Source organism: Chrysemys picta, chromosome 1 (assembly GCF_011386835.1).
Source record: "Chrysemys picta bellii isolate R12L10 chromosome 1, ASM1138683v2, whole genome shotgun sequence".
Taxonomy (NCBI): Eukaryota; Metazoa; Chordata; order Testudines; family Emydidae; genus Chrysemys; species Chrysemys picta.
In genome coordinates this window covers 348148298-348166486 of record NC_088791.1, presented here as the reverse complement: position 1 = coordinate 348166486, position 18189 = coordinate 348148298, and the positions used below count along the sequence as shown (strand labels likewise).

At 49.7% G+C, this 18189-nt stretch overlaps 1 protein-coding gene across 5 annotated transcripts; it reads right to left on the bottom strand.

Moving 5' to 3' along the window:
- Positions 1-8046: 8046 nt before the first annotated feature.
- On the bottom strand, positions 8047-17849 carry LOC101947110 (ecto-ADP-ribosyltransferase 5-like). Of its 5 annotated transcripts, XM_005292180.4 has the most exons (5): positions 17723-17808; positions 15725-15853; positions 14403-14490; positions 12180-12894; positions 8047-9722 (listed from the first exon to the last, which is right to left on the bottom strand). In XM_005292180.4, exons 2-5 carry the CDS (start codon positions 15790-15792, stop codon positions 9688-9690), a joined length of 906 nt encoding a protein of 301 aa, XP_005292237.1. In that variant the 5' UTR covers positions 15793-15853; positions 17723-17808; the 3' UTR covers positions 8047-9687. The 5 variants fall into 5 exon arrangements, with proteins under 5 accessions (XP_005292237.1, XP_005292238.1, XP_065437921.1 ...); XM_005292181.4 differs by lacking the exon at positions 15725-15853 and having other exon boundaries at positions 17723-17849; XM_065581849.1 differs by lacking the exon at positions 8047-9722 and having other exon boundaries at positions 11634-12894; positions 17723-17807.
- Between the last annotated feature and the right edge of the window lie 340 nt (positions 17850-18189).

Here is an 18189-nt window from a genome sequence, read left to right as displayed (position 1 = left end):
TGCGCACCACAGGAGGAAACCCACTGATCTAGACATACCTTTTAATGTATCGAATAGTACCTCATACACATGGGTATCAGCTCCTTGCCCTTCACAAATAACATATACACAGACATCTACAGCATCGTGATTTCATGTTAAGACACGATTACATTCGGGGGGGAAAAAATCCTGTAATAGAATCAAAGTGTCTCCACTTTTTAATGATAGATCATAGAATTTCTAGGGGCAGGGCCTGGGGAAATCCATATTGTCCTCCCCTCAGCCCTAGAGAAGATATCTGAAAAGGTAATACAGTCTGGGACTATACTGAGCATTCTGCAGGGCCTTTGGGTATGTCGACACTGTAATCAAACACAAGCGACTGGCCCGTGGCAGCTGACTCAGACTTATGGGGCGATAAATTTGCAGTGTAGATGTCTGGGCTCAGGCTGGAGCCTGAGCTCTGGGACCCACCCCCTTCGCAGGGAGCCGAAACAGCTACACTGCCACTTTATAGCCCCGCTGTCCGAGCCCCGGTGCAGTGTAAACAGACCCTTCGGCCCTACTAGTAATCACAGGCGACGCTACAGCCTATTGAGTCTATAGGATGCAGCTCCATTAGTGGTGACACAGCAAGATAACAGAGGAGAAATGTGCAAAAAATCAGTATTGGGTTCGGGAAAGGTTGCAGATGTGGGGTTTTACAGTGAAAAGGTGGTGTTCTTCCCTTGAGAGTCAAGTTATTTCTTTGGGCTTCCATTCAAAAGTGGACACTGCCCTTAACAAAGAAAACAGGAGTCACTGAGAATGTGGCTGCATCAAAGCTGCGATATTTTTTGGCAGCGTCAAACTACCATGGAAGAGCCATTTTGATGGAATAAGCTTCACCTGGCCCTTTGTTGTTAAAAGAAATATGAAATGTGTTTAGCTTCATTTTCCACATACTTGTTCTGTACACACGTCACACCCCTACATTTCAGACCCATTCACTCTGTGCGCACATCCATCCCCTCACCCCCAGGAACGGCTCAGCAGTTGCCTACATCAGGGGAAGTCCCACCTTCTCCAGTAAATACCCCAGGCCCATTGCTCCCCGCTCCTGGCCTGATCTTGCTTTCCCCAAGCAAGACACCGCCACGGCCTAGTCCCCATGTCACTGGCTCTCTGGCAGGATCCAGTCTCGAAATTCCAATGCCTGGCTCCCTTTCCCAGGCCAGAAAATCAACCCCCAAAGACCGAACTCCACAGTAGGCCCTCCCACTGAGGAGTCAGCCCAGCAGGTGAACAGGAGAGGCAAGCAAGGGAGTTTTGCAGGGCGTAGCTGTGGATCCGGTGCATGGAGGTAAAGGGAATTAGTGAGTTGTGTGTTGGTCTGTGTGTTTGTGTCTCTGAGGGGGCTGTATGACTGTGAGGCTTGGGCCTAGGGTCAGCCCTGGTGTTTGACGTTCAAGTTGTTTAACCCCCCATTAGCGGGGTGGCGAGGTGCCCGGTTTTTGACCGGGAAGTCCTGTTGAAGAAGGGACCTGACAGCGTCTGGTGAAATTTACTGACCAAACATGCGAAGTCCGGTTACTGCTGGCGGAGGAGGCAGGGAGGCGCTGGGTCATCACCTGCACCAGCCTCTACTCAGCCGGGGCCACCTCCGACCTGCATCGGACGGCTGCAGCTTCCAGCCCCGGCTCTGCAGGCGAGTCCTTCCCAGTCTGGGCAGGAGAGAGAGGTAAATAGCAGTGAACGATGGGGGATGGCTGCAGGCCTTGATAAAGGCCTGAACAGGTACTGGGCCTACAGAGGGGTAGCCTGGGGTAGGCAAAGGCAGCAGGTCCAAACCCCCCTTTGCCAGTGATGAATGGCGTGGACACTGCAGTCTGCCCCAGTGAGCGGGGGCTAGACGGGAACTGGCAGTAGCCAAAGACTGAGGCAAGGTGGGGATAGGGGGTTGGGGGTTCCCCTGGGAGGGGAGACCCAGAGACTGTGGGGATACTGCCAGGGGGCAGCCCCCAAGGGAAAGGGGCTCCGGGGTCCAGGAGGGACATGGGGGCCAGTGGCAAGCGGGACACCGGCCTGCAGAGAGCGCTCCGGAGGCTGGCGAGCTAATTCCCTGGGCGACCAGCAGGAGGCGCTGCACCAGTGAGTGCCGCCCCGTGACAGGAGGATTGAATCTGGGGCATCTGGAGCTTAGCGCATGAGCCTCTACTGCAGGGGTGGGCAAACTACAGCCTGGGGGCCACATCCGGCCCTCGAGCTCCCGCTGGGGAGCAGGGTTGGGGGCTTGCCCCGCTCCGTGCCATGGCTCCACACGGCTTCCAGAAGCGGTGGCATGTCCCCACTCTGGCTCCTACACATAGGGGCAGCCAGGGGGCTCCGCATACTGCCCCAAGCCCCAAGTGCTGCTCCCGCAGCTCCCATTGGCCAGGAACCAGGGCAAATGAGAGCTGCTGGGGTGGCGCCTGTGGATGGGGCAGCTTGCAGAGCCACCCAGACACGCCTCCATGTAGGAGCCAGAGGGGGGACATACTGCTGCTTCTGGGAGCTGCTTGAGGTAAGCGCCGCCTGGAGCCTGCACCCCTGACCCCTTCCTGCACCCCAACCACCTGCCCTAGCGCTGATACCCCTCCTGCCCTCTGAGCCCCTTGGTCCCAGCCCACAGCAGCCTCCTGTACCCCCAACCCCTCATCCCCAGAGCCCGCACCCCCAGCTGGAGCCCTCATCCCTCCCTCACCTCAACCCGCTGCCCCAGTCCGGAGCCCCTTCCCACACCCTGAACTCCTAATTTCTGGCCCCACCCCGGAGCCCTCACCCCCTCCCGCCCTCCAACCCCCAATTTCATGAGCATTTGTGGCCCACCATACAATTTCCATACCCAGATGTGGCCCTTGGGCCAAAAAGTTTGCCCACCCCTGCTCTACAGAATAAGCTAAAAGCTACGTGGCCCTTCGCTAACATTATTGAGCAGACTCACTAATCTCTCTCTCTACATGGTCCTGGTGCCATTAGATGGGACAAAGCACCACAGCCGGTAGGTGTGTGGGTTACACCAGTGGTTTTCAAACTTTTTTTCTGGGGACCCAGTTGAAGAAAATTGTTGATCCCATGACCCAATGGAGCTGGGGATGAGGGGTTTGGGGTGTGGGAGGGGCTCAGGGCTGAGCAGAGAGTTGGGGTGCAGGGGTGAGGGCTGTGTGGTGAGGCTGGGAATGAGGGATTCAGGGTGTGGGACGGGACTCTGGGCTGGGGCAGGAGGTTGGGATGCTGGAGGGGATCATCATCTGGGGGTGCAGACTTTGGGGTTGGGCTGGGGAAGAGGAGTTTGGGGTGCTCTGGGGGCTCCAGGTTTGGGGGGGGCTCAGCGCTGGGGTTGGGGCACAAACTTACCGTTGGCGGCTCCCTGTCAGTGGCGCAGCCGGGATGCAGAGGCAGGTTTCCCACCTGTCCTAGCACTGTGGACCGTGCTGTGCCTGACTCCAGAAGGGGAACAAGGCCCTGAGGTAAGGGTGAAGAATGTGTGGGAGCCATGGGGAAGTGACCCAGGGAATTACAGCAGCAACACAGTTTATTTAAAGGGACATTACAGATGGCTGCTCTCTATAGGGTCCCTGGGCTTGGACCTGAAGTAGAGGGTGGGCCTGGTTCCCCTGTCTCCAGCCACTGGTAAAGTGGCCTGGACTTTGAGGCACCCCAGAAGAGGGACTGAACTGTACTGGCCCAGATGAAGAGCTGGGGCCAGAGAGGGTGAAGACGCTGCCTCCAAGGAAGGAGCCTTGGAGCACTGCTCTATTCTGGAACAGGGACAAACAGAGAGAGACATCACAGAGGGCACTGAGAGAGGCCCCTGTTGCACTTGTACCCCGAAAGGGGTTTATTTTTTTCTCACAGACAGCATGTGTATGACTTGGCCAGAGGGCTGAGTCACCGAAGAGCCACCACAGACAGAGGCTGCAGGCACATGCAATCGGCCCGGGGGTGCTTGTGAGAAGTGAGTGTGACCCTGTTACAGATGCACTTGGGCAGATCCAGGAGCTATCTCTTTTGATAGTTACCCCTGATCTGCAACTGCCCCAGAATCGTCTGGTTACAAGGTCTCCCAATCACAAGCGGTGGAGTAGCCCCTCCCAGCTGAGCTCTGAACCCCAGGGCAGGTTCCACTGCCTCTCCTCATGCCCTGGCCATTTCTGTATCTTACCAAGAAGTTAATCTTTCGGGTGGTTTGATGGCTCTGATCAGTTCTGTCTCAGACCTTTCTATAGGTGGTGTGAATTTAATAAATCATTGGCTAACTGATTAATCAGGTGTGTGAGCTTCACAGCGACTGGAGCTTGCCACGAATTATCTCTGAAAGATGCTCATAGCAGTTCTAGGAATGTGGGTAACAAGCAAGGGGAACTGGAAATGCTCATTGAGAAGACGTGTGATGGGAATGGAGTTACTGAAACCCGATGGGATGACTTGCATGACTGGAATGTTAAAATCACTGGTTATAACCTGTTCAGGAAGTCCAGAGTGAGTAAAAGAGGTGGGAGGTTGGGGCAGGGGTGCCACTCTACATTACTAATACCTCAGGACCTTCAATGCACATAGGTCAATGTGCTAATTAACAAAAACCAGGAGATGGTACTGCTGGGGCACTGTTACAGGCCACTGGTTCAAACCAGAGAACAACTGTGTGTAATGTGCAGACAGAAAATCTGTGGTGTTATGGCTCTTGGGAGACACATACCGGAGATCTCATGAAGCCAGTAGTAAAGCATCATTACAGTTTCTAAAAATTGTTCATGATTTTCTAAACCCTCAAATATTGCACCAAATACAGTGTAACACTGTTTTGCACTTTATTATGGTAGATACAGATAAATTAATCACTGGTCTGGAAGTTGATGTTTGCCTAAGGAACAGGGAACATGATCTGATTGCATTCAATATGGGCAAATAAAAAGGACTAATTTTAATTTTCCAAAGCTGAGGAAAGTGAGTGAAATTAATTGGGGGGGGGAGTGTAGACAGAAAAAATCTGAATGAAAATTGGGAGCTTTTTAAAAAGAGTTTATTAGACGGCCAAAAAGCCACACTGAAGAAAGAGGGGAACTTGGGCTAAAAGCCCATCCTGGTTCAGTGAGGAAGTGAAGGCAGCATTTAGAAATAAAACACTATATAAGAAATGGGAAAAGTGGAAATAGATAGCTTTTAATTTATATTGATTGCTATCAAGTGTAGACAATAGATAAGGGATGCTAAAGACATCAAGGAAAACTCTGGTAGAGCTAAGGATAATAAGCTTTTAAAGTACATTAGGAACACAAGAAATGTGCTAACACTGGTCTAGGCCCTTTATTAGGCCTGGATAACTTGTATCCAAGAGCCCCAAAAGCATTAGCTGAGGAGATCTCCAGCCCACTGATGTTAGATTTTAATCTTGGAATAACAGAGAAATTCCAGAATATTGGAAGTTGTGCTAATATTCTAAAAGGGCACGTGGGATGACCTGGGTAACTATAGGCTGGTTAGTCTGACAAATAACAGAAAAGATGATATGAGATTCTGTTGATAAAGAATTAAAGGCTGGGTATTCTTGCCATTCAACCTGGTTTTATGGAAAATAGGTCTTGGTAATGGGACCTGATTTCATTTTTGGGTGAGATTATAAATTTTGCTGCTCATGGTAACTGGTTTGGCATAATAGAGATAGATTTCTCTAAGGCAAGTGACCTAGTCTCACCCAACATACTGATAAAAAATCAGCACTAGACATAATGTCCATAGTTAACGGCATCGAAACTCGTTAGCTGATATATCACAAAAAGTAATTGTAAATGGGGAATCATCATCCAATGGGGGTGTTTGAAGTGGGCTTCTGTAGAGCAAAGTAGTATTCAATACCTTTATCAATGAGTTGGAAGAAAATATAAACATTGCTGGTAAAATTTGCAGATGATACAAAAATTGGTGGAGTGGTAAATAATGATAGGTAGGGACAGGTCAGTTATACAGGTCGGAGTGATCTAGGTACTTTGTAAAGAGGGCTAACTTAAATAACTTATTTTAATACATCTAAAACAACACAGAGCAAACTATGTAGCTCACACTTACAAGATGAGGGACTGGAATATGGACTAGGAGCAGGAAGTTGAATTGGCGAGACCATTACTGATACAGTTGTGACATTCTATACCTTGAGGGAGCGTCCTGTAACCCCCATATTCCTCATTTTTTATATAATCGCGATCTTACCTTACAAGGCCTGCCCCATACGTATCAGGGAAAAGGTTGTGATCTGCTGAAAGTCATTTCTCTGTCCATATAGGTGTATCATTAATGCATATGAAGGTCTGAGAATTGTGTAGTATGGTGGTCACTAAAACATGCTGTAAGTTGCGGAATCAGCCAGATATTCGCTCCCCAGAGGCAACAGGAAGGAAAGTAACCAACGCCCGGGTGGGATGTCAGACAACCCATCAACAGCCATTGTCCAGCAAGGGGGCTACAATGCAATGACTCACGTGCATGAGGCCACACCAGGGGAATTGCTCAACCTTGCTTGGAGAGACTCAGCAATGCCCCCAGACATGCCTGGACTTGTGTGTTCCCCAAGCACATGGGACTGAGGGTATAGAACAGAACAGAGCAGGCCCACGCTTCGCCTTTCTCCTGCCCCACCTATGCTGCAAGCAACCAAGACACTCAGGCGAAAACTGAAGACTCCAACAGAGGAGACTGGCCCAGGTTTAAGGGACAAACCTGTATATTAAGCAGAGGCGCTGACTACTTGGGTGCTCCAGGGCTGGACCACCCACAGGGAAAAATTGGTGGGTGCTGAACACCTGCCGGCAGCCCCCCTATCAGCTCCCGCTGTCGGCCCCACTGATCAGAGCCTCCCGCTCCCTCCCTGTGCTTCCTGCGATCAGCTGTTCTGTGGCATTGGGGAGGCTCTGAGGGGGTAGGAGCAAAGATGTGGTGCGCTCAGGGGACGGGGGGAACTGGGCAGGAAGGGGGTGTGTGGGATGAGGGTAGGAAGAGCTGTGGTGGGAGTGGGGTCTTGGGGGAAGAGGTGGAGTGGGGGCGGGGCCAGGGGCAGAGATGGGGGTCAAGCACCCCCTGGCACTTTTGAAAGTCGGTGCCTATGATATTAAGGATGGCAATATCCAGTGGGGTGAGAAAAACTGTTTAGTCTAGCCGTTGCCCAGTCTAATGGTTGAGAGTTTAGACCGTGCGCACTTTTTTCTTTTGGTAACTAACTGACTTTTTGCCTAACACTTATAGCCACTTGAAATCTATCTTTTTGTCGTCAATAAATTTGTTTAGTTGTTTATCTTTATCAGTGAGTTTGCCTGAAGCGTGTGGCAAATGTGCTCAGGTTGGCAAAGGCTGGTGTATGTCCACTTTCCATTGATGAAGTGGTGAACCAATTAATAAATCTGCACTGCTCGTCTTGAGCAGGGCAAGATGGTATATTCCTGAGGTGCAGTGCTGGGAGGATTTGGCTCTGGTGCCTTTCCCTGTGTGATCCTTGAGTGGCTCTGGGAGCATTCATGCAATCTAGCTGGGTGTGGGGCTCCACATGCTGTTGTGTTGAGTGATCACAGCGCCTGGAGGGGTTTGCTGCTGGTCACTAGCAAGGCATTGTGAAAGACAGCGCAGGCTGGAGAGAGTTCAGGGGGCACAGTGGTCCCACAGTCCCAGGCTGCACCCTGGGGATCCCATCACAATTGTGTCCAGTTCCAGTGTCCTCCTGATGGCCCAATCTGACTATTAAGAATATCCATACACACGCCCTGCCCCTTGCTGGATCACGTCCACTGCCATGGTAGCGGTCAGGCCTACCTATGCTGTTACTGATTAGACCCCACGAAATCCCAGGACAGTCAGTGGGCAGGCAGGTGGGTAAACTAGCCCAGAATTGGACCTTTGATTTCACCAATTAAAAATATCCTCTTCTGAGAAAGTTTGATATGAAAGTGACTGAGAGATATAGACATGGGACCCCACAAACTGTCCTGTTACAGATTCACCTGGCCGAGACACAGATTAACCCTATCTACTGTTTTAATTAAAATAGTTTGACTTAGTTCATTTCTTAGAAGTCTTTTACTGAAGTCATCAAAAATCGGTACAAAAGTGCTAACAGGACAGGAAGACAAGTATTTATATATCAGGCACCAATTTATAGCTCTGGCACTGTAAAACAAATCCCACCTGGAACAGAACTATGAGCTTCCATTTTGATCTACTCATCGATAACGTACAATCAAAGCTTGCCCAAGCAGGTACCAGCGACACTCCCTCCATGTTCCTGGTTTCCCTTTGAAACACTGGTAGAATTGCAGGGCGGCTTTGGATCTGGCAAATCCCATCACCATGATTTGTGATAGAGAGAAAAAGTGAGTAACACAAATAGGACAATTTAGAAACCAGCAAACAGCTTCAGAGCAATAACGTGGATCAGGATGATGGATCCTCTAAACAGTGAGGGCTCAGCTCACCGGGAAAGGCCGGGCCTCTTTTGGTAGCTGTTAATAGGAAAAAGCAGATCAAACAACTGATAGGAAATTATTTCACACTGACCGAGATCCTTAAAGCTGGACACAGGTGTCCTTCCAAACAGCTACTGGAACCTACTTATTACAGAGGGACGTTAATCCATTTCCCCTCAGCAGGACACTCTGGCCTGGGACATTCACCTCACTGCTGAGATATTTCACCTGCTTCTTCCCTCCTCGGCCTGCTTGTTTCTTCAGTATCAATCATTGGTGAGCACGTTTCCCCCAAGACAGTTCCAGAGGTTCAGATTTGGAGCTTGTTGTCTGCTGCGTAAGTGTATTCCAGTTATGAATAATAAAGACATGAGTCTGGAACACTGGCCACACACACCAGTAACACCATTTCTGTTGGTTGGTTTTTATTGGCTTTAGGGGAAATATAGAGCTGAGCAGAAAAGGCTCATTCCATTTCGTGGAGGATTTTGAAATTTCAAAATTTGGTTTTGTTCAGACTTGGAATAAAAAAACCCCCAAAATTTTGAAATTCTCCACACAAGGGACTAGAGTGTCGGCTCTGGGGTGGTCCACCAAGCAGGCTGTCCCAGGGTCAGGGGCATTGGAAGTCCTGGGTCTATGACTCCTAGGCAGCCCGCCAGCCAAGCTGCCAAGGAGCCAGGCGGGTGATCTGGCCAGAACCCAGGCAGCGTTCTGATAGAACAGTGTCGAAATCAAACCAGCTCTGCAAAAGGTGAAGAGTTTGATGATTTGTCAAATTCCAACGAGAAAATATTTTGTTGAGATTTTTCCGACCTGCTCTGGTAAAATAGTCCTGTTTAGTCCTTTGAGAGGATGTAGTTCCACTGGGGCTAGAATGGGACTAGTTATGAGAGGAGGGAGATGGAGACAAACTTGTGGTGTTGGGTTAGGGGATGTGTGTTCAGTTTATAGTTCAGGACACTGAAGATGAATCTTTAGGGCTCGAAGGGGTTATTCTCCTTAAATTTTCTTTTCTGAAATCAACTGTGCCTGGAATTGAGTCAGACGTGAAGGTGTCAGATACTAGTCATGAGCTCCCTACGAGAACCTGGATCAATAGACAGAACGTGCAGTTCACCCCACTTATTTCTCAGCTGGTTTCATGTGACATGTTTGCCTGGTGGGGTTGTTCTCTGCTCTGCACTTCAATAAAGAGGGCGAGTCATTTTCAAAAGAATGAAAACAAAAATGTTCTTTCTTACCAGAGTGGTAAACACGTTTGGTCCTTCTTTCCTACAGTACAAACAGAGAGAGTCAATGAAATGGGATCTGCCCAGGTAGAATTTTCAACTGCATTCTACTATTTCCAAAGAAACATAGGAACCATCGGACTGGATCTAGCCTGGTCTCCTGTCCCTGATTGAGGTCAGGCCCAACTGTATCAGGAGAAGCTGTAAGAAACCCCAGTGGGGAATAACATACACATATAGGAAATTACTTCCCCCAACCCTGGCAGTTAGTGACTGTCTTTTGTCCTCAGGCCTAAGGGTGTATTGCTCTTTTAAAAACAATTAGTTTATCCTATGTAACATAACTGTGGAGATTCTAACTGTCTATATCAATGGCTAATTTTTTTTTTTAAGTCTACTGAGCTCTTGCAGTTATGGAAATGTTGTGTCAATGAGTTCCACAAGTTAACCCTGCATTGTATATAACAGGGCACACTCTTTTACTAGTTGAAATATATTTGTCTTCAGTTTATTCTTGTTTTATGAGAAAGTGGTAAATTATACACTGCCATTTCCCCCGTCTCATTTATTATTTTGTATATCTCCAACATGTTTTCTTTTATATCTTTTCTCTGAGCTCAACCATCCCAATCTCTCCCATAGAAACCTCTCCAGACCTCTGATCATTTTCATCCCTTGTCTCTGAACTCTTTCTCCACCCCCACCTCCCCCCAATAAATCTTTTAGAGCTCGGTGATCAGAACCAAACCTAGTATTCCAGGGAAGAGTGCCCCATTGATTCATGTTCTAATTAAGGCTGCGAGTCTGTCCCGGAGGTCACGGATTCTGTGACTTCTACACCTGGTAGGTGCAACTGACCCCAGGGTGGCTCCGGTGCCAGCCACACTGCCCTCCCCCGGCGGCACCGGACCTGGGCGAGCGGGGCCCTTCCCCCAGCAGGTGCCACGGAGCCCCTGAGAACACTCAAGATTTAGTCTGGGGTATATAGTACAAGTCATGGACAGGTCCAGCAGCGTATTATAACCTAGGGTGGCAAATATTCAGGGGCAGCAAATTTATAATAGCATTTTCGTAATTGCGGCATCAGTGACGCCGCGATTCTACCAATCATAGCGCGTATTGAAACCACCAATGACGGCGTGACGCCATTTAGTAAACATACTCGTGAGAATCCTAAACGTTAATAATATGACTGGAAGGAAGAAATGAAGCGGTTCTCAGTTCTGGATCCATGCCTGGTCCCGCGCTATAAGCGAAATCGCGCTATACAGACGTGCGTTCAAGCGAGGGTCCGCTGTACTTGTCATTTTATTTATAATAAAACTTGTAAATGTTCAATTATTTTAATGATATTTAGATTCATTTTAGTTCAAATGAATTTGTAAAAAAACTAAAACAAGTTCATATGGGGCTGGGGGCGGCAATTATTTCAGGGCCTGGGGTGGCAAAATCATTAATCCACCACTGGACAGGTCACGGGGCCTTGAAATTTTGTTTCTTGCCTGTGACTTAGCCATGACTTTTACTTAAAAAAAAAAAAACCATGACTAAATCTTAGCCTTAGTTATTAATATCTTCACATTATTCTCCATCCCATCATTCCCGATGCAGGGTAACGTTTTGTTGGCTTTATAGACCTAGCAGCACATTGAACAGAGGTTTGCATTGAGATTTGCACTGAAGTCTCCCCAATGCTGGCCCGGTCTCTGTCTGAGTCGATACAGCTCATTAACAATGCAGTGAAATTATCCCTCACAATGGGCATTACCTTGAATGTGTGTCAGTGAATGTCACCTGATGTTGCGTTGCCCATTCACCTAACGTGGTTAGATAATAATATGACATATGGAGATATACCTCTCTCCTAGAACTGGAAGGGACCCCAAAAGGTCATCAAGACCAGCCCCCTGCCTTCACTAGCAGGACCACATACTGAATGTGCCCCAGATCCCTCAGTGGCTGCCTCAAGGACTGAACTCACAGCCCTGGATTTAGCAGACCAGTGCTCAAACCACTGAGCTATCCCTCCCCGCTTCTTGCTGAAGCTCCTCACCGTCGTCCCTAGTCCTGACTGCCCCGAATAATGCGCCATCTGCACACTAGGCCACCCCCCTGCTCCCTTCCCACAGCCTCTGGGTTTGCTGTGCTTTGTCTGAGAAGCCACAACTGCTCTGCCAGGGCTCCTGTGGGCTCTGTACGGGGCGTGTGTGTGTTAAAGACTCGCGGTGGTTTGGGGCCTTCACCTGCCTTTCTAGTGCTCCCATCACCATAATGTCTAGGCACTTCTCTTTCCTCAGTGAGCACCTGGGACCCAGTGTCCACCCATCCCAGCACGAGCCCTCTCTAGCAGCAAGAATCGTGGCAGCCTGTCTCCCCCAGCCCTGGTGGCAAGTCCCCATGTCAGTGTTCCTCTCATCAGCTCTCCCTGAAGTGGGGTTTTCAAATTCACCACAGCAAATAGCCCCACACAAATATTTCTCGTGTTCAGCCCAGTACTCACCGCCCAGGTACGCGCAGTTAAAATGGCTGCAGGTCCGGTTTGTGCTCCATAGGACAAAGTTGTTACTCCCTTGTCCTTGGGACACGCTGAATACCTCATGGACTGGGATTAACACTTCTTCGTCAGGAGGACTGTATGAGAAGTTCCAGATCTTCACACCGAAGCACGTGTGGATGGTGAAGAGTGTGGACGTGGCGGTGAGGTTCTTAGTGCTATATCTCTCAGCCACTTCTTCTTTAACAGACGAAGAGGCAAAGTGTCCAAACCTGATGTCACCTGATTCTATGTGCTGAAAACTGGCAGAAACCCCCCGGTACACCGTCATATTGTACATCACATCACACCTCCCTCGTAAGAGTTGTAAAGCTCTTGTCAAGTAATAATGAAAGGCTTTGAACTGGAAACTGGCCATGTAATGAGCTCGAGATGCCCCAGCCCCTCTCACTGCCGCATTCAACTCACTGTGAAAGTCATCGTCAGTATAGGCTATTATGGCTCTTCCATGCTCATCTTCAAAGCCTTTGGGGAGAGAAATCTCTTTTTTTACACATTCCCATTCTTTTTGTGCATTTTCCCACACCGTTCTAAACACTGAGGACATGGACTTCTCTCTCTCTAGCAGTTCAGGTGCAATTCCAGCCATTTCTTCAGCACATCCTATGTATTGGTCATCAAAAGCGTCATCCATCATGTTCAGCTCCACCTGACATTTTCCCTGGGAGAATAAAGGAAACATACAGTCACATTAGCATTTGTGTTACAATAGCACCAAGAGGTCACACCCAGGATTGGGGCCCCATTGTGCTCGGCCCTGTACAAACACACTAGGAGATGGTCTCTGCCCTTAGGAGCTTACCTCTAAACAGACAAGACAGAGGAAAGGGGGGGAACATATAGGCAGAATCCTCAGTGTGTTGCATGGCAAATGTTATGTTCGGGGGGGCGGAGGGGGCGACATACCCAAGGACCAGCGAGCCCTGTAATCATTGCAGATGCATGTTTAGTTTACTGGGGACTTTGTTAGTGTCATAGATATATTGTGTGCAGGTGGGGAGGGGGAGGTTAGGAAGAAGGCAGGAAGGGACACATTAATAGGGAAGACAAAGCAGGGGGAACAAGAAACATAGAAGGGAGGGGGCTAGGAGGGACTAAAATCCCAATCCACTCCCACGGGAACATCTATAAACTACCCCCTTTCACCTCAGTGGGAGGCAGCGGGTTGCCATCTCCATATGCCAGCCATGCACTGCATGCTCCAGGGCTGGCGATGCCCGTGGGAAGGTTCCATCCAGGATCCAACCCCCGAACGCGCATGGAGGGAGGCAACACCGTTGTGGTGGGTTGTATAAACCCCACACTGGTTAACCAGCGGTTACAGGAGTCTGAGCCCCTTTAGGCTGCGGGGTGGCACCTGGAGGGCGTTACGCATAGGTGGTGATCAAACCCAGCTGGGGACGTCCCCTCTTGGATGAAAGCCAGACAGAGGCCTGGAGCCAGCACTGGAGGGCCCAGAGCCAGGAGGAGACCTAGAGGGCTGGGGGCAGTGAAGCCTGCGGCCAGAGGTGAGTTGCCTCGGGCCAGGAGGAAGCCAGCGGCAGTGTTGGTAAAGCCGAGGGGGCGTTGGGACTGGAGTTTGAGGGGCTGCAGGGAGAGGGGGAAGACTTTGGCAGTCCCTCTCCTGGCAGTAAAGAGCGGAGAGACCTGAGGAGAACAGGAAGGCTCCTGCAGGGTGAGGAGGAAGCCTGAGCCAGGCAGAAATTGGTTTAATTTTGTTCTTTTGGTTTGGGATCCTGTTGGGGGATTCCCCGGGGGAGCCCTGTGAGCCCAGCCCTGAAAGAAGGGTGAGGCAGGAGACGCTGTGCGGGCTGGAAAAAGGCTGTGGTAGGAAGATATCCAGGGAGGCAGCAGCAAGGAGTCTGATGGAGCAGACCTTGGCTGCTGGTCAGAGGGTCCCTGGACTGAAACCCAGTTTAGTAGGAGGGCTGGGGTTCCCTTACCAGCCACTGCAAAATGTGGCAAGCGGCCCTGGTTAGACAAAAACTGTCAGAGGTGGTCTCAGGGCATTTGGTCCAGCCTCAGCAGGGGGGCTGCATCGGATGACCTCTCAAGGTCCCCTCCAGCCCTGCATGTCTATGGGTCTAAGGCAGTATGGTTGCCGGCATAGCCTTGAGCAGAAACACGAGAAAACACAAAGTGCTTCCCTGGCAAAGCTCAAGAGTTTACCTGAGGGATCCCCAGCCAGGTCTGAAGAGAGAAGTATGTCAAGGGGATCAGCAGAGGCTTTATCATGGTTCCAACTTCCCCAGTGCAGCTGTAGGAGAATCCATCAGGAACGTCAGTGGGGATTTGGGGGGCAAGAACACATCAAACCCAAACATCCTCCCCATTGTGTCACTGTGATCTATTGTTCCACATTCAGTGACTGGGTTTTCCCAGGCAGGAATTGCTATCTCACGGACTGCAGCCCAGCCGTAACGGAGGTTGGTTTGACCCTGAAATACAGTTCTCAGCTGGAGGGGTGGGGAGTAGCTGTGGGGAAATCCTGCTTTCACTTCCTAGAGCGTTCTGGGGGGTGGAAATACTAGTACCTAGTGCTGCTGTGTTTACTCGAAACTCCTGCACAATACACAGAACCCAACAGGCCGGGCAGGTCTCTCGATCGTATCCTAGAGAATGGGGCTAAAATAACGATATAAGTGAATGGTTCAGTGCCTCACCCAAGTGCCTGTTCAGGTGTTTGCTCAGCAACTAACTACCTCATAGACTCTGCGCCTCACTGCTTAGTTCTGCCCCGTGGCTAACGGGGTGATGGACGACTCAGACGTCAAACACCAGGGCTGATCCTAGGCCCAAGGGTCAGAGCCACACGGCCCTCTCAGAGACACAAACACACAGACCTCTGTCACCTGGCCTGGTCAGGGACCCAAACCCCAGCCACACGACCCACACGGAGACAAACAGCAAACAGACCAACACACAACTCCCCAAGTGGGGATCCACAGCTACGCCCTGAAAAACTCCCCTGCTTGCCTCTCCTGTTCGCCTGCTGAGCTGATCCCTTGTTTAGAGGATATGGGGTGGAGTTGGGTCTTTGGGGGGCAGATTTTTCTAGCCCGGGAAAGGGAGCCAGGCATTGGAATTTGGATCCCGGGGGAGAGCCAGTCACATGGGGACTAGGGCGTGGCAGTGTCTTGCTCAGGGAAAGCAGGGATAGGGTCAGGAATGGGGAGCAACTGGCCAGGGGTGTTTACTGGAAGGGGTGGGGACTTCCACTGAACACATGGAAATGCCGTCACTCCCCCGGCCTTTGCCCGTAAAGGAGAGGATGTGTGGCAGGGCCGACTCCAGGCACCAGCGGAGGAAGCACGTGCTTGGGGCAGCAAAAATGGCAGAGCCGGCCCTGCGCAGTGGTGACCTTGCCCAGCTACATCAGAGTAAAAACTACAGAGCCCCTTGGAGGTGAAAATAACAGCTACAAAACTGTCCCAGTAAAAAGAAGTCGGGCGGCTCTCAGTGTATTTCCTCCGAAGTGAACCAGTTCTTACTCTGGCTGTGACAGAAATAAACTATTGAACAGACTCAGTAATGCCAGCGGGCTAAGAACTGTGCACATCCTGTTCCATCAACGTGCTGCCCTGTTTCCGGGAGATCCCCAGTTCAAGCCCTTCCTCCACCTGAGAAGAGATTTGAACAGGCATCAATCACCTTTGGGGGAAATGTCCTAGCAACTGGCTTATGGGATAGTCTGGTGTGGGGCTCCCTCAATCTCTGCTGTTCCCCAGGGGATACATAATTTTAAAAAGGCCTTGGAGGCGGGGGATGGGAGCCTGGGATTCTCACTGCCAAGGCAGGTGTCAGGAACACTAGGGTACAGGGTCTGTCTCACACTTGCTCTCTCTCTCTAAGGCCAATTATTCTGTCACTACGTCTGCACAATGGAACAAATTCAGCAGTGGGCCAGAGAAAGAGAGAGCCCAAGCGGCTAAGCATGGGAATGACTCTGTAGACCAATGGTTGGTGCCCTCACCACCTAAGTACTAGGCCTTAGTTCAAATCCTTCTCCCTCTCTGGTAGATGGTGTGTGTGTGTGTGTGTATGTTCCTGTTTGTTCCAGGTAATACCCTAACCATTGGGCTTGAAGTTAGGAGGGAAGTCCTCATATTACCTCCCAACCCCCGCTTTTTGTGTAAGCTTCTTTATACAACTACTAGATCAGGTCCCACATGTGAGTTAGGTGGAGGAACGCCTGTTTTCCCCTTGTTCATGCACCACTGTGGAGCTGCAGGGGGCATGTGCAGAGGCAGAAACATAGGAGCCTCGGGAATTCTTTACTGAAAAATTAAGGTGCCAAACAAGTTTACGCACCTATAGGGTTCAGGAGCAGCTGAGTGGGGAATCCCAAAGAGGGCCTGATTATGGGATTTGGGTGCCTAAAGTGGCAGTTAGGTAGGGATAGATGGATAGATATCAGCTGCCCTGGCAATCTCTGAGAAGAGATGAACAGCTTTCTGCCTGGGAGGTTCACTGATGCTATGAACGGATCGTCTCGGTGGTTGTATCAATAGAGGACAGATCTTTAAAATGAGCAAACAGGGATGTTTGCACTCTATGGAAATAGTTGCAGTCCAAGTGTGTTAGGATGTAGATGTGGGCACAGTAAGTGGATTCTTTGTTTTCACTCCCTAGGGTTTGAAATATTTCTGTAGCTTTCCCCTGTCCTGAAACTTTTCTAATCTTGTAACAAATTTGAGATCTAAAATCAACTCAATGGAAAATGTTAGACTTTTGATTCCAAGCACCAAATTCTGCCCTCTGAGACTGTAATTAGTATTACAGAAACACCTAGCGATCCCACCCTGGAGTGGGGGCACATTGTGCTAGGGGCTGCACATAGGGACGCAGTCCCTCTGCTGAGGAGTTTGCAGTCTGAGACAGACAAAGGCTAGTAGAGAAAGAGAAGTAAAGTGACTTGCCCAATGTCACACACAGCAGGCCAATGACAGAGCTGGGATGAGAACCTAGATCACCTGGCTCTCACACCGGTGCCTTATCTACCAGACCACAGCACTCCACAGGTACCATTGGTGCTGGACAGATGTAGCTGTGGTGAGATCTGTATCATTGACTTTTTTTGCATTTATAACTTTTTATTAATTTTTCCAAATACAACAAATAGACCAAAATACCAGATTCATCATAATACAGACAGTAAGTAAAGGAGGTCAGGCCAAATGGAGGGGGACGGGGGGGGGGGGGGGGAAGCGACATATCTATCTTAAGGCTCTGCATTAATCACAGAGCTCTAAGAAGTCAGCGCAAAGACTGCTGAATGCAGTCATTGGTTGGCTGCGAGGTCGGCCATATCACTGAGCCAGGCATTAACGTTTGGTGGGGATGGACTTTTCCATTTTTGCAAGATGAGTGTTTCAGCGACCAAAGCAGATTTGTATCACTGGCTAAACCACAGTCCAACCTGCTGTCTAGAGATGAATGCAGCACAAGTGTCTGTAATGAGGAGTAAGAATTTAAAGCTGTTACTATACCTGACTTCCCCGAGTGGCTGCGATTCCCGGGCAGGCTGCTGACCCAAGCAAGAGATGGCAGACTAAATACTACAGCTGCAAATGCTTATACTACAGGAAACGGCCTGCCTTTAGTTAAGAAACCTCCCTGCTGACTTTCACTTTCAGAATTAATGGAATTGTTTTTAGCAATAAGGGGTTGAGCTTACTCTCACTGAAGCCAATGGAAAGATTCCCATTGATTTCAATGGGCTTTGGATCAGGCCTACACAGACTCAAAAGGTTACTATGAACTTGGGCAAGGGGTCCTGAGTATTCCCAATATCACCTATTTCCAAATGTATCCACAAAACTATCTCCGTTTTATCCTCTGTGCTTCCTGTTCAAGGATTCTTTATCTCCCTGAACCAGATGTTAAAGCCAAGTAAAGACTCCAAACCCTCTGGCTATTTTAGGGGCAACAGCTTACTTAGAAACCAAGGAAAACA

Excerpts from the sequence above, each read along its gene's own strand:
- LOC101947110 (XM_065581849.1), bottom strand. The coding sequence starts at position 15,792 with ATGTGCACAGTTCTTAGCCCGCTGGCATTACTGAGTCTGTTCAATAGT. Across the intron at positions 14,491-15,724 it reads TTATTTCTGTCACAGCCAGA|CTGCACTGGGGAAGTTGGAA; the intron begins GTAAGAACTGGT and ends ATTCTCCTACAG. Across the intron at positions 12,895-14,402 it reads CCTGGCTGGGGATCCCTCAG|GGAAAATGTCAGGTGGAGCT; the intron begins GTAAACTCTTGA and ends TTATTCTCCCAG.